Source organism: Rissa tridactyla, chromosome 8 (genome assembly GCF_028500815.1).
Source record: "Rissa tridactyla isolate bRisTri1 chromosome 8, bRisTri1.patW.cur.20221130, whole genome shotgun sequence".
NCBI classification, from domain to species: domain Eukaryota; kingdom Metazoa; phylum Chordata; class Aves; order Charadriiformes; family Laridae; genus Rissa; species Rissa tridactyla.
Genome location: NC_071473.1, coordinates 11,859,891 through 11,873,768, shown reverse-complemented (window position 1 = coordinate 11,873,768; position 13,878 = coordinate 11,859,891). Strand labels below are relative to the sequence as shown.

Here is a 13,878-nt window from a genome sequence, read left to right as displayed (position 1 = left end):
GCAGGTGAAAAGAATGATAACCAGAAGGGATTTATAACAACATAGAAAAAAAGCCCTTTGGAAGGGCTTTGTTTTCGTAACCTTTACACTGTTGTTTTAATTTGCAGAATTCTTTTATCCTTTTAACATACATGAAAACAAATAAAGAAATATCATGAAAACATTTTCTTTCTGTCTTTCTTACAAAATCATAAAAAAGAGCTGAAAGGACCTTCAGAAGTAACCTCACCCACTCAAGTCAGGAACATTTTACTTAAGCTGCTCCTAACACATATTTGTCTCTGGTTGGTAGCCCCGAATCAGATTAACTAATTTTAACTTTATAATTGCAGAATTCTTCTAGAACTGAGAGCTGTCATTAAAATACTATTGCTCCTGGCATAAGGATAAAAAAAGAAATCTTCTCTTCAAGGTGGTCAGTCAGAATTACAGGAAAAGGTTATGTCAAATAAATTTCTTTTCTTGTTAGCATTACCAAATTTCATATAGGAAGGCTTCTAGAACCACAGAATATAACTAATTTCTATATTTTATATGCAAGAACAGAAAACCAGTTCAAGCAAAATTTTATTAATTATAAATAAAAGGAGATATAAGGGTTAAAAACATTAAAGGAAGAATGGAATGCATTGTTAACAATTGTTAGTAGAGATACCACCATTTGTTATCACTCTGCTTGAAGCAACATGAAAATTTGACTCTAGACACACTACACACATACTGAAGCAGCCTACTGAAGTTACACTGCTTTATTACTATAGAATTGAGGCCTTCGTTATTTTCTGTCTGAAGTCAGAATCTTGTGAACACAAGGAGAATCTTACCACCCAAACTAGTACTGTCAGAAAAGCCTCTTTCAGGAAGGTCAAACATCAATATAGGAAAACAAACTTCTTTCAGAATGATGATGCAGCAGCAGAGCAGATGTATTTTGAAGAGACAGCTTCCTATTGTATTTTCATGGCAACCATACCTCTGACTGTGCCAGGAGGTGCATTTCTTCTGTATTTGCCTGCCAGCACAGTTATATTACTGTGTAGGTACAGTCCAGTAGCCTGAACTTTACTGAGTTTGTTCCCTTGCTGTTACAAACATCATGCATGTAGTTTCTTCTATAAACTTGTGACATTCCATACAGGCTTAGGACTTTTTTATTATTATTCTTGTCCTGGCACCACTACACCTACCAGAAAATTCCCAAAAGTTTTCCTACGTAATAACCAAACTTCACTGAGCTTAACTTTGACAAATCAATTTCTTCTGTGCTGAAATTGTTTTCTGTTTTAAAACCGATTTCCTTCTGTAGTGAATATCCCTCTGATGGGATATAGACTCTGCACATAAACAGATCTCAGCCCTCATTTTTCTAGCTGCACAAATGAATTTTTATTCTTTTCTCATAAAAGAGGTTTTTCATTCTCCGATCGTCCTTTCCTGTTTGTGTTACCGTTTTCCTTAGTCCTTTTGTGGATGTAAGTAACTGGAAATGTATAGGATATTCCATAGGGGGTCTCACTGGATCCTTGCGGTGGCATTAAGACTTCTACTGGAATCATCTCTACTGACATATTTGCAATTTTACAGAGGAAGTAGCTCACAGTCACTTCGCTGCTGATCACTCCACCCCAACTGTCATCCTCCTCAGTTTTCTCTGGAGTCAGAGTCCCCAGGTTTCCACATTTCTTTTTCATGGGAAGGAGAGGTGTTGTGTATTTTTCTTTTTAAGAACTATTCCATTATATTGGAGTTCCATTCCTCTGTAAAACACAAATCAACTAGTTCTTTCTGCGTAGCAACAATCGAACTCTGTGCTGACTATGGCTTCCAACTTTTGTTACGTGACCCATTCTTATGTCAAGGTTGTTAATGGTAACATGAAAATAGAATGTCCCCAAATTAAGTCCGGCAGAGCACTATTACCAACTTCATTTCAACCCAATACTTCCCTCTTTCTGTCTTATCTCTGCTAATCTCCATCTTCTCCAGTTTTGCTAGTGTTTAATACCATACAGTATTAAATCCAGACAGATGAGATCAGTTGCATTTCCATTATTTAAGAAAAAAATTCGATCACCTAGTACAATATTCCTTTTATAAAAGCCCATCCATTTCCCATATATTCCTATCAGTGAATATACTTTTTCTTCAGAGTACAGTCTAAAACCTTGCATTCTAATTAAATCAGACGGGTACTTCACCCTAATTCATTTCTTCCCATGCTCTACTATTCTTCCGTAAGATTGTACTATAAAGGACTTAAATCAGCTTGCTAAAAACACTTGGTACACATTCTGCAACTTTATGTCCCCGTTCTTTTCTATTTCTGGGATGGCAATTATCAAGCTGCCAGTCTGCATGCACTAAGTTCTCCAACTTTTGCTTACAATTAAATTATAATAAATTTCCCTTCTATCTCTGCGTTTCTTTTATACATTTTGCTGCATCTCCAACAGGCAGCTATAGCTAGTTTGCCCTAACCTATCTAAACTGTACAGTGGTTTTGGTCCTCTGTAGTGCAGCCATCCAGAGGAAAAGCTGATCCTGCTTTACTAAATTGCAAGATTTAGTACGCCATGCCTAGTCACTGAAACACTGCACACATGCCTGTCTTGAGGTTGTGTCAGTTTATAGTGTCAGGCTAAAGATATAAATGCCTCTATTTTTATATCCAACTTTCAAAGTGTTTGCTCTGGAAAGCATCCGATAACTACACAGTATCTGTTATTTGCTGGACTTGCATAACAATTGGCAGGGGACTTTAGAGAGACTTACTCTTTAAAAAAAGAGTTCTGGATACTCTGTTCCAAAATATTGCACTACTGTTGCTATTAAGTTTAAAAGGCTTATTCTACTTACAGCAGTAACATTTTAAAACAGACTTAGTTTTTCTTTGAATCAAAGTGTCATGTACAAAATTACCATAAAGCACAGAAGAATTCTAATGATTTTCATTGATTCTTACGTTTTATTTTCCTCAAGTGCCATCTAAAAAGCATTTTAAATGTTTGATACTTCAGCTTATTTTTTACATAATCTTTTGCTATTTATCATTATGTTCCTTCTTGAACCCAAACAAATAACTTGACTTCAAACATACTATTTAGCAACCCTGTATAGGCTATGAAAACAGGCTATAATGACAGCACAAAAATGGAATAGTTAGTTACTGTCAAAAAACAAAAAAAAACCCAGCAACCTCACACCCAAAAAAACCCACCTCTAATTCATATTGCTTGAAACTTACGGTGTTAAACATTTTCCTCTTGCCATAGAGTAAATTACTTTTTCCTTGCATTAGTTGTTATCCTACACTACAAAAGATTAATGGCTACATGAAATACAAAGCTTTTTACAGACTTCACAACTTTACCTGCAAGTGTTAGATGAGGCAATGAACTATGCATATCATTTACTTCATAAATTTTTAAGTTAAAAACCCTAAATTAACAGGTCTTAACTTCTTAACTTGATTACTTCATAAAGTAATGTAAAGATTATTTCCTTTGAATAGACCTTCCAGTTACAGACAGTATTATTCTGGACCTTTTCTTCTAAATGCAAACAAGCATCTAGCAGGTCAACAATCTACAGTGAATTTATTAAGAAAACAGACATTATATTCTGTCTCATCAAGCAAAATACTTCAGCCATTTTGAAGATAACTGTCTAATGTCTTCAGAGTTGTATACACCACAGTTTCATCTGTTTAGAGTGGTGTGGTTAAAATGCCTAATCCTTACCAGATGCAAATACGTCAGGTTAAAGCAAGTTTTAGGTCATCAGTCAATGAGAGCCAAAGGTTCTCAAAGTTATGTTACATCCTCTGAGGCCTGGAAATGTCTGGAGGAGGAAGCCTTGAAAAGAACTCTGGCTGCACTCCTCCACTGTTTTCAAAACATTCTTTGTATTTTACATTGTAATAAAATGTAAAATTTGTCAGAGGAAATTAAAAGAATTAAGGAGCAATTTCCCAGACACATCTCTTGTAGAGGCATGCTGTGCTGCTGTTATTCTTTATTTCAAAAGGACAACAAGGTAAGCATCTAGTTTATTCTGCAGAAAAGCAGGTTCACATTTTAGATCTGTGCACAGAAGTGGCTGTAATATGTTATGAAATCCATAAGCAAAGGACTGAAGTTCTTTCTGAAGTGCTTTTTCAATCAAGTTCAAGTGCTCTGTTATTTTGTTGCTGCAATCACAGATCTATCTTACACTTCCTACTTGAAAAGCTTTTGGGCATGTATTACTTCAAGTATCTTTATTTAACTCTCCATTAGGAGCCTAACTCTTGGGAATCTAATTCCATGTGCTTTGTTTTCAATTTATTCAACGCAAATTACATTCTCTCGACATGAAACCCCATCCACATCTTAATCCGTTATGTTAGGGAACAATGAAGTAAAACGGATGTGCTGTACTTTGTGTCCAGCTTTGTTTTTGCATATGAACTTTGCAATACTTTTTCTATCTACTATAGTAATAAGAAAAGCAAGGATAGTAATTCCAGATCCTGAACCACTCAGTTGTCAAGTATCCATGGTCATTAAGACAATAACATCTTTGTAGCACAAACAATATTTATCTTGTATTTATCTGTTTAATTTTATATTACTTTATACAGTAACAACTCAATATTCAGTTCTGTCTTATCTTTTCTTCCTATCTTCCTGCAATTTATAAATTGCAGCACAGTTCCCTGTGTAGAGCCCTGACTTTGCTACGAATCCTCTGAGAGTTTAAATATATAAATAAATACATTTTCCAAAAGAATGCTTAATAAAAGGACAAGCATTAAAATAATTTGAACTACAAAGTTATGCATCTTTTTCTCCTTTGTGTAGTGGAGAAAGTGCTGAAGGAACGCTCTTAGGAAGTCCTCATGAAAAAAAATCCATTATAGATTACAGTTGATCAACATTAACCTGAAGACTATTACACGTTTGGAGTAGTACCATTCACGTATTGGTAAAATTTTGATACACTCTTAAATTCTTTCAAAATAAAGTATTTTAATGTTTGTGTTATACAGGCCAAAAAACTTGTTTTTACCAGGTGCAGACTTGCATGAAATGAAACAATTTAAAGTCCTAAAGCTTTTGAATTTCCATCAAATTCACATTTTCTGCTTAAGGAATACTGCTCAAATTAATACACAACATTTCAGCTAATTATACAAAAGTGACAACATTACCAAATTTTTTGTGTTTGCTTATACACACATGGTACGTTGATACCAAGTACACAAAGCTGTGTGCAGTATTTTTAAACTGATGTCATTTGTAAGTCACTTCATATATATAATACTGTGATGAAAACACAAGTCTTTCCGCTAAATAATTCATTGAAGGGTAAACACGAATAGTATGGTAAAATGCATCAATCTAAAGCATAAATTATTTTTCTGTGATAATACAACTGCTTTCATCTACGTACAACAAGAAAATGGGAGAAACAGTAGTTCAGGATCAAGGACTTTTTTCTAGCATACGCAATTGCTCAGCAGATGTGTAAATTTGATTCAACAACTGATTCAGCATTGATACAAGGCAAAATTTTCTTCATTTTTTCTTCATTTCAACATGTAAACACAAACTAATGGTTCCTCCAGGCAAGTATAACTCGGAATATAAGCACAATTTGTCATTTACTTAGCTCTGCCAGTCTCAAATGAACAAGCTGTTAATGAGCAGAGATGAATACCGTTAAATCTGGCTAGTTTGGAGTTTGCTAACTGTTCAAGCTAGTTGCCATCAGACAACGTATGACAACTTTGCTTGCCCTTCCCTCCACTGGAGCCTTCGCTTGGGTGTTCTTCTCCATCCAGAGAAAAAGTTCCATGAAAGTTGCAGAAGCTTAGCTAAAAGCAAAGCCTTCTCCTCTTAACTGGGCTTAAGTCAGTGAGTTTAAAATTACTAGCTGAGGTAAAACAGAAAACATCATAACAATCTATTTAAGCTAAACAAAGTAATCTTTAAATAAACACATATATCTCATTAATGAATAAACTTACTGATTAACTCAAAGGTGAAGATAAAGACCTGTGAAGCAAGCACTGTACAAGATATCCTAGAAAGCATCCAGATATCTGTATGATGATTATGCATATAACCCTGTGTGTTCAGTAGTGAAGAGAAGATAAAAGAAATTCATTTGTAGCACATGATGTTTGTTTCATTACGGTTTCGTCAAATTATTTTATAACAGCACTTTTGTAATGTGTTTTAAAGATAGGGTAGGCAATGTTACTATCCATTTCAAATCACAAAATTAAATTGTAAGAAGCATTCCTTTTCAAAATTAATGTTTGCAACTCTTGTGAAAACAGTAAAGTGTTCTCATTCAAATCCACTGTTCTTTACATACTCACACATTTAAATGCTCTACACCAAAGACATTTTATCTGCCATGGCAGACTTAGTTACTTTCCTTTCTTTGTAAGTAACTCCAGAAAATACTAAAAAAACTCATAGAAAAATCAACATAAAGGTTATTTTCATTTCTTAAATAGTAAATCCTTTAGGCAGTATTTTAAAACTACAGGAAAGAACATTTAAACTATATGGGAAGCCTTATTTTTTATGGACTTTTCTGGAGATAATGGAACTGACGTCAACTGTTGTTGTTTCAGCTAAGTTTAATTCTAAACGAGTTCAAGACCTTGCTCAGACTGAAGACAGACATTAAGTAATCAATAACAGCTGGAGTAAACCATGGATATGACCTTTTAAACGACTTCTGGGAAAGCTGCAGATCTTCCACGGACCATAATGAATTTCAGTGAATTTATGGCTTTACTACAGTCTATGGGAATTTCATCACTGCCAACAGCTAAGCCAGGGTTCTAGTATATACAGTCACAAACAGAAAACAGAGTCCCAGACGCTCCTTTGCAACAGCAAATGTATTCATTCCATGTGAAACTATGCCCCGTTTCTATAGTGCCAGACCAAGAAACATACTGTGAAGATTTTGTATCAACATTGAAAAACTGTACCTGTGCTGATGCAGTAGCATTTGGTGTTATTGGTGATGGTGAGTCACTTGTTTTTGGCTCACCAGGGGAAGCTGCTGAACCCTGGGATTCTTGGCTGGCTGGCTGATCTGGTGATAAAGCATCACTGCTGTCTTCATCAAATGAATAATCATCCAAAGCTTGAGGATAATTCTCTTGTCCAACTGCTAGAATGTTTACAAAGAAACAAGCAAAACAATTTTTTTATAGCTACACAAATTAAATTTAGACATTGGTAGCAGAATTAGCTAATTGCTAGAAAATGATGGGTTTTCAGCATAGTATAAACAGGTATGCAAGTATCTATTGTATTTTTAATATAATGACAGCCATATTAAATCATATTCAAGGGATCTATAAAACTAAGTGCATAGCAGATATTGTTTCAATAAGAGATTAAAAGGTATGTTCAACATATGTGGAGTGCACACAGACACCTAGGACAGACTGAGTAACGGCCAGATGTTTGATTATTTTTTAACATTTTTACTAAGAAACAAGTCATTACAAAGACAGTATTATATTCCAACTATATAGTTATAACTTAGTTCCAAATAAAATTGCATAACTTTAGTTAAATGATGACAGAGTTTAGGACTCAGGAATTGAAAGAATAAGTAATAATAAACTTTGAGTATGTTTTCTTCTAGTGAAGTTTACCCTCAAGAGTTAAAGTATTATTTTCCACAATGCCATATAGGTAACAGATAGAAGCTGTGGGACTTCTACTTGCCTATAATAGCTTCTTTAACGCTGGAGTCTACAGGAAGAATATTTTTTTCTACCAGTTCCATAGGGCCAGGCCTCTGAGCAATCTTCTCATTCAGATCATCTGCCAAGCGAGCTCTCTTCAGTTTCATCTGAGTGGCTTGTAGTGAAGGCTCTGCAAAGGTCTCTAGAAAGATATATTGATTTAAATATTCTGTTCCATCTTTTCTGCAATTTCATGATAAACAACATGTTCTTGTCTTTGCAACAACCACTCCACTTTTATCAAAAGCAGGCAAGTATTTTTCTGAAAATTCTCAAATTAATAAGCAAAAATAAGATTATGTGAGTAGATGTTTTTCACCCCCATGATCTTGTTTTTTCTATAAAAAACACCACCTCTTTTTCAACAGCAGTAATACTTTTGGTAAATATCTGTATAATGTCCAACAATAATGCAGGGAATATAAAATAACAAATGCTAATTATAATCTGAAGACAGCATTTGGTGTTCTAGTGGTTTACCAGTGTAAGCTATGGTAAAGGTTTAATTAATCCATTGATTTTTGGATTCTCTGTTGACAAACATTTTAAAAAGTTTATCTTTCAAAATAGCTTCTAGCGCAACTTTGAGTCTTCAAAATTGTACTTCAATGAAAATACGGAGATTGTCTGTCAATATAGATGTGATCTATCGATACGGAGACTCCTATCTGGGTTTAGTATCCAAATGCATGTTTTGAGAACTAACGGCTATTGAATTGACTTGGATTATGGTTATTTGGTAATTTCTGTATTTGGTAAGATGATAGTGAAACACAGTAATATAGCCCCATTCATAAAGAGACTATTGTTTCAAATTACCTGAGCAACACGGAAAATAACAAGGCAGAGTAGAAGTCAAGTTTATTAAAGGTTGTTTGGGGTGGTGGTGGTGGGGAAGCATAAGGCTGTCAGGTTGTTTTAGGGTATGAGTAGGAATTGAAGCAATAGATACACTACATGTACATACACCATGGTATAATTATCATTATAGAATAAAAGCAATATGCAATTGCAAACAAATACACAGTTGAGAATACTTTCACTGCCATAGATGTATCTATTGTTATACAGATTTAGAATACTGTAAAAGTAGAGAAAAAGAGCATATAAACCTTTAGATGTTGATATGAATTATTTCTAATTCAGTTAGAAAACAGTGCATAACAGGAATTCCTTCTAATGGCAGCTTAAAAGGTACATACAGCTGGGTACGTACCTTCGAGGATGTGCATTCTGACCAGCTCAGACCGGTCCGGCCTGCTGCGAATCTTGTGCTTCAAAAAATTTTCAGTCTTTAAAGAAATGAGGAAATACCATTAACTACTGTTTACCAGAAAAACATCAAAGTCGTTTGATAAATCACCGAAGTCCAATCAATGAATATTTGCAGTTGCATTCAGACAGGTGGACATCGCTGTTAGAACACAGGCAGTAGAGGGGTTTGCTTTGTTTTATTGTTTTTCTATCAGTTAAACAGTGCTAATGAATTTCTGTCTTCCCCAAACAAGTTGGGAATACTTCTGGATTTGATCCTATACCACCACACAAAATCACAACAGCATAGATTTGCTACAGAAATACTGCACAAGCATAATCTACCCAAGGATTCTATCCTTAACTGGAGGTAGCTATGTATTACATTATGACCATAAGCGTATCCCACCACCTTGATCCGTGAAGGATTAAGAAAGTTCCTCTCAGATTTGACACCAATATTTTATTTTAATGGACTCTTCCAAGAGTACATGTGCTCAGAGAATTTATTATCACATACAACTGACTATCTATTTTCAGATGTTAATAACAAGTTTACACAAAGCGGTTTACCCTGGCTCGCTCCAGGCTCTTTATCTGCTCATGGAATGCAGCTGGACTTTTCAAAGCTGTGAAGAGAGAGTAAGAGTTAAATTGACAGGAAGTGTTTTCCATAAGAAATATCCTAATCAGTATGTGTGTATGGGTGTTTAACACCATCTCAGAGCTGTGTTTGCAACTGACCAGGCTTGCATTTGACTCATGCTAGTTATAATCACTTACATTTAAGAGAAAAGAGCAACACTCCTATGCAGAATACTTGCAATATGTGATTTTAACAGATATTACAATGTAATACTTAACTTCTTCACTGTGTAAACCAAGGTCTATTTACCAAAACTGTTCCACAGTAGAAATTTTATGAGGCAAGGTTCAGAATGCCAAAACAGAATGAAACAGAATGCCACTGTTTCATTTATTCCACTGTATTTACTATCTGTCCTTACCTCACACTTGCTGTTACTAGAGAGAACTGGACTGTCCTGTAAGAACTATTTGTGCTGATTTTAAAAAAAAAAAATTGTACAAGCCCTAAGTGTTCAGATTAGAAAACAGAATGATGGTTAGCTGCTTAATAGCCAAAAAGAGTAAAAACACTGTTCAGCTACAAATAACATGAACTGTAGAGTGCTTCATCTCAACTGGATTGTTGAAAGGAAGTGAAATGGCAGCAGGCATGATCCATCTTATTTGCCACACTTTTGGCAAAGATAAGATACTTGCAAAACAAAATCTTCAACACTTTTTGACAGTTTAGAAGTTTTTTTCCCAGGTTTCACTCAAAAAGAAACAGATCATTCTGTGCCTGAAGATAATCAACAATGCAGACCTGGGAAAGTGAATATGCTTTAGCAAAGCAATCTGAAGCCTGCTGCATACTCAGAAACCTTGAAGACGAGATTAGCTTTAAGATACTATGCTTTCAAGCTAGAATTCACCAGTACACACTGGACTATTTATAATAACTTGACATAACTTTTATCTGTTTTCAGTGGCTGGGGTTTTTGTTTGTTTACGAAAAATCACTTTTCACAGTTGAATCTTTTGACAACTTGGACCTCTTATCTTGAGCTTAGTCTCATCCCACACTGTCCACTTAGGGATTCTCTATGCTTTCTATGCATCCCTCATTCTGAGGCCAGGCTGATCTCCAAAACAAGTCAGAAGATGTTATACAAAACAATTAGCATAGTCATTGGGAGCCCAAATGGAGGAACACCAAAGGAGAGAGGTGTTCTCTAAGGAGAGAATTAACTGCAGTTGAATTTTAGGCCACTAAATATCCACATTCAGGAGAACGCTCGTGTGATTCCTAGATTGATTTTAGGTATTGTAAGTACTGCTGCTGAAACAACCATCATCTCTAACAGATTGAAATCAATAAAGGAGAAAATAGACTCTGGCAATAAAATGCAATTGCATAAAGCATGCCAATTCCTTACTTTCAAAATACAAGCGCTGTGAGTTCAGACATACAAATGTAACAAATACACAAATTAAGAAACATTGTTTGCTTGTCAAAGCACTATGACCTGCAATTAAATTCCAGCAGTAGAACAGAGTTAGAGATAAAAATGAAGAACTGGTAACTTCTTGCATGACTGTCAAGGATGGTAGGTAGCCAGGCCAAAAAGTCAGAAGCTCTGTATAACGGAATACTGAAATCATAAATACATCTCCAAATGTATTTATGAACTTGGTGACGTTGCTGCCTTAACAAGACACTTCAACACTAAGGTGATCGGCAGCATCTTAACTCTTCCAAAGATAGCATCTAAGGGCATTAATTGAATTTTTACCACTATATAATCTTTGTTCTGGAAGAGAATACAAGACTCTTAGACCAATTTGGACAGTTTGCCAGATGTGTCAAGTTGGTCAGGAACTTCTAGCAACTGAAAAAAAATGTTCTAAAACCAAAACAGTTTTCTAAAAAAAAAAAAAACCAAAGCCACTTCCCATATTCTTGGAAATGTACTCATACTCAGAAAGGCCTAGACACAGAGGCTTCTGCATTAGATCATAAAATCCAGTGTTCAATGCCCAGCCTAATCCTCTGCCTCACACCCTGTAACATCACAGCTACCATCATCCAAGATTTGACACAGAAGACGCGTCTGTTTGCACATAATCCACAACTTCGATTTCTTTGTTTTTGTTTGGCAGCCCTTGCCATCCTGCATTTTAAAGACTGCTGGCTTTATTATTAATGTCCACTCATTTATAGAGTTCAATTTATTTCAGTAAGATTAGTCATAATTTAAAGAGAGAAAACAAAAGGAGAATCAGACTATGTCTGCAAATCCTTGCATTTTCATCACAATGGGTATTTTAACTGAAACGTTAGGTAAGCACGATGAATTTACTTCATGCTCATTTAGATTACCAAAAGGATCACACAAGTCTTTTCAAATCATAGTTATTTTTAATGATTCTCACATAAATGCTTATCTTCATTATTTTATGTATTTGGCTCATAATAAATACAGTATAATAATACAAATTACTAGAAATAACATTAGACTTACGTGGCATGATGCCCTGGTCAACCAGCTGTTCTCGTGTCCGTCTTTGTTGTAGCCTCAGCTGAAGTACTGACAAAACAAAACAATCATTCATTCATATGTAAGCATACTATCCCTCTGAAAGTACAAAAAGAACCCATTAAAAAGATACCAAATATTTCAACTTCAGAAATATTTTTCTATATGTATTCAGACCTGACATTAACCTCTGAGACACCTATCGTTAAGGATGAACTGCTATTAACGTAGTTTGGAACAATTGCTTCAAAACCCGATTTGTACTGGAGTTTGCAGCTTTTTGATCACATCAGATAAAGGGACTGTATTTCATACACAACACCCAACTTATCAGCTTGGCCTCATAAGAGGTATTAAGTATACATCTAAATCTAGAAATACTTTTTTCCCCTTGTAACGCTACTCCTTGATAACAGATTCAAGAAAAAAAGTTTGTACCATAAACTGCAACATGTAATGATTATATAGCCTTCTTACACGTCTTAAACCAATCTTACAAGACTACACTATGCCGAAATAGAAACTATGTTTGCAGAGCATTTTAAAAGAAACACTGTATTTTTTTGGTGGATCGTTTTTCCTTAACGATTTTTTTTTAAAAAATATGAAAGCTTATTGTGTATTTAAATAAATCTTGCTGAAACACAAGAAACTGAAGAGAAGCCAGATTTTACCTGCCTTATTTAAAAACACCAAAAAAGTGATACAGTCAGGAACAGACCTTATCCTCTCTCGGAACATCTGAAAATGCTGTTTCCTGATTGAGATATGTATTATCATAACTATTTCAAGGACCAAGTAAATCCAGTACTGTCCAATATGGCAAAACTGTTTACAGTTTCAGAATTAAGTTCTTATGTTTCATTACATTTCATCAAATGTATGAAGGTTCTTATCCTATTGTTACTGTAAGAATAACCAATGTGACACATTAAATATTGTACCAGGAACTGCACAAAACCTAGGGGAGAACATAGACATAAAGGCTTCACACTTTCAAAGATTAGGGCTTTTTTTGTGAATGTTTCCAGTAAAAGGAAAAAAAAGAAAGTTGTTTGTTTCTTCTGTTTTTCCCTTCCCCTTGTTTCTGTATCAATTTATCATAGTGCTTCATTATTTCTTGAACACATAGAGCCATTACCCTAATGTGAAACTTCATCTTTTGAACAAGAGATGGTCAAGAAAAAAATATATTAAAAGATGTAATATTTACATTCTTAAATTCTGCCTTGATAGCCTATTATGGGTGTATGATTATGACATGCTGTTCCCATTGTATTTCACAAGGAAGCAAAACAAACTAATGCATTGTCCAAAACATCAAAATGAATGTAATTTCTAAAAAATTAGGGTAAGGACAAAGTTAATTGTTTTCAGAATTTAAAAGGAACCAGCTTATTTCCTGTTCTACAGTACAGGAAGGATACTCCTCTGGCTAAAGCATTAAGACCGGGAATAGCAAGTCCTGAAAACAAGGGCATTATATTCTTGTGTCACACAAACGTTGAGAATTTAAATACAAACATTTCAGGGCTGTGCCACGGCAGTTCTGTTCAGTTTACAACATTATTACACAATAATTACAAATGACAGAGATGGGAGAAAGCGAACATAACACTAAGATGTAAACTGATGGAAAGCCATTCAAACTGTATTGAGTTCCTCTGGAAACCTGGATATACCTGCTTTAAGTAATGAATTGTTATTTTCCAAGTAATATTAAATGACTGTAAAAAGTTAACTGAAGGATTATTT

General features: G+C 34.8%; 2 protein-coding genes across 31 annotated transcripts in view; one reads left to right on the top strand and one right to left on the bottom strand.

Moving 5' to 3' along the window:
• MRTFB (myocardin related transcription factor B) overlaps positions 1–13,878 on the bottom strand; it is a 93,305-nt gene that overhangs the window by 21,905 nt on the left and 57,522 nt on the right. For 9 of the 11 annotated variants that reach the window (XR_008467964.1, XM_054211147.1, XM_054211150.1 and 6 more), the window contains 5 exons: positions 12,109–12,174; positions 9,593–9,648; positions 8,982–9,057; positions 7,746–7,907; positions 6,995–7,179 (listed from right to left, as the gene is read on the bottom strand). Coding sequence is in view for 10 of the 11 variants with exons in the window: in XM_054211147.1 (XP_054067122.1) it covers positions 6,995–7,179; positions 7,746–7,907; positions 8,982–9,057; positions 9,593–9,648; positions 12,109–12,174 (545 nt within the window). In the remaining variant the exon portion in view is untranslated. The remainder of the gene's footprint in view (positions 1–6,994; positions 7,180–7,745; positions 7,908–8,981; positions 9,058–9,592; positions 9,649–12,108; positions 12,175–13,878) is intronic. The other 2 variants (XM_054211144.1, XM_054211145.1) reach the window with 1 other exon arrangement.
• LOC128913491 (uncharacterized) overlaps positions 1–13,878 on the top strand; it is an 81,823-nt gene that overhangs the window by 45,774 nt on the left and 22,171 nt on the right. For 18 of the 20 annotated variants that reach the window (XR_008467971.1, XR_008467973.1, XR_008467984.1 and 15 more), the window contains one exon: positions 5–151. The exons of the other annotated variants lie outside the window; for them this stretch is intronic. Coding sequence is in view for 1 of the 18 variants with exons in the window: in XM_054211159.1 (XP_054067134.1) it covers positions 5–37 (33 nt within the window). In the remaining 17 variants the exon portion in view is untranslated. Of the gene's footprint in view, positions 1–4; positions 152–13,878 lie in introns of those variants that run through there. 20 annotated transcript variants of the gene reach the window in all.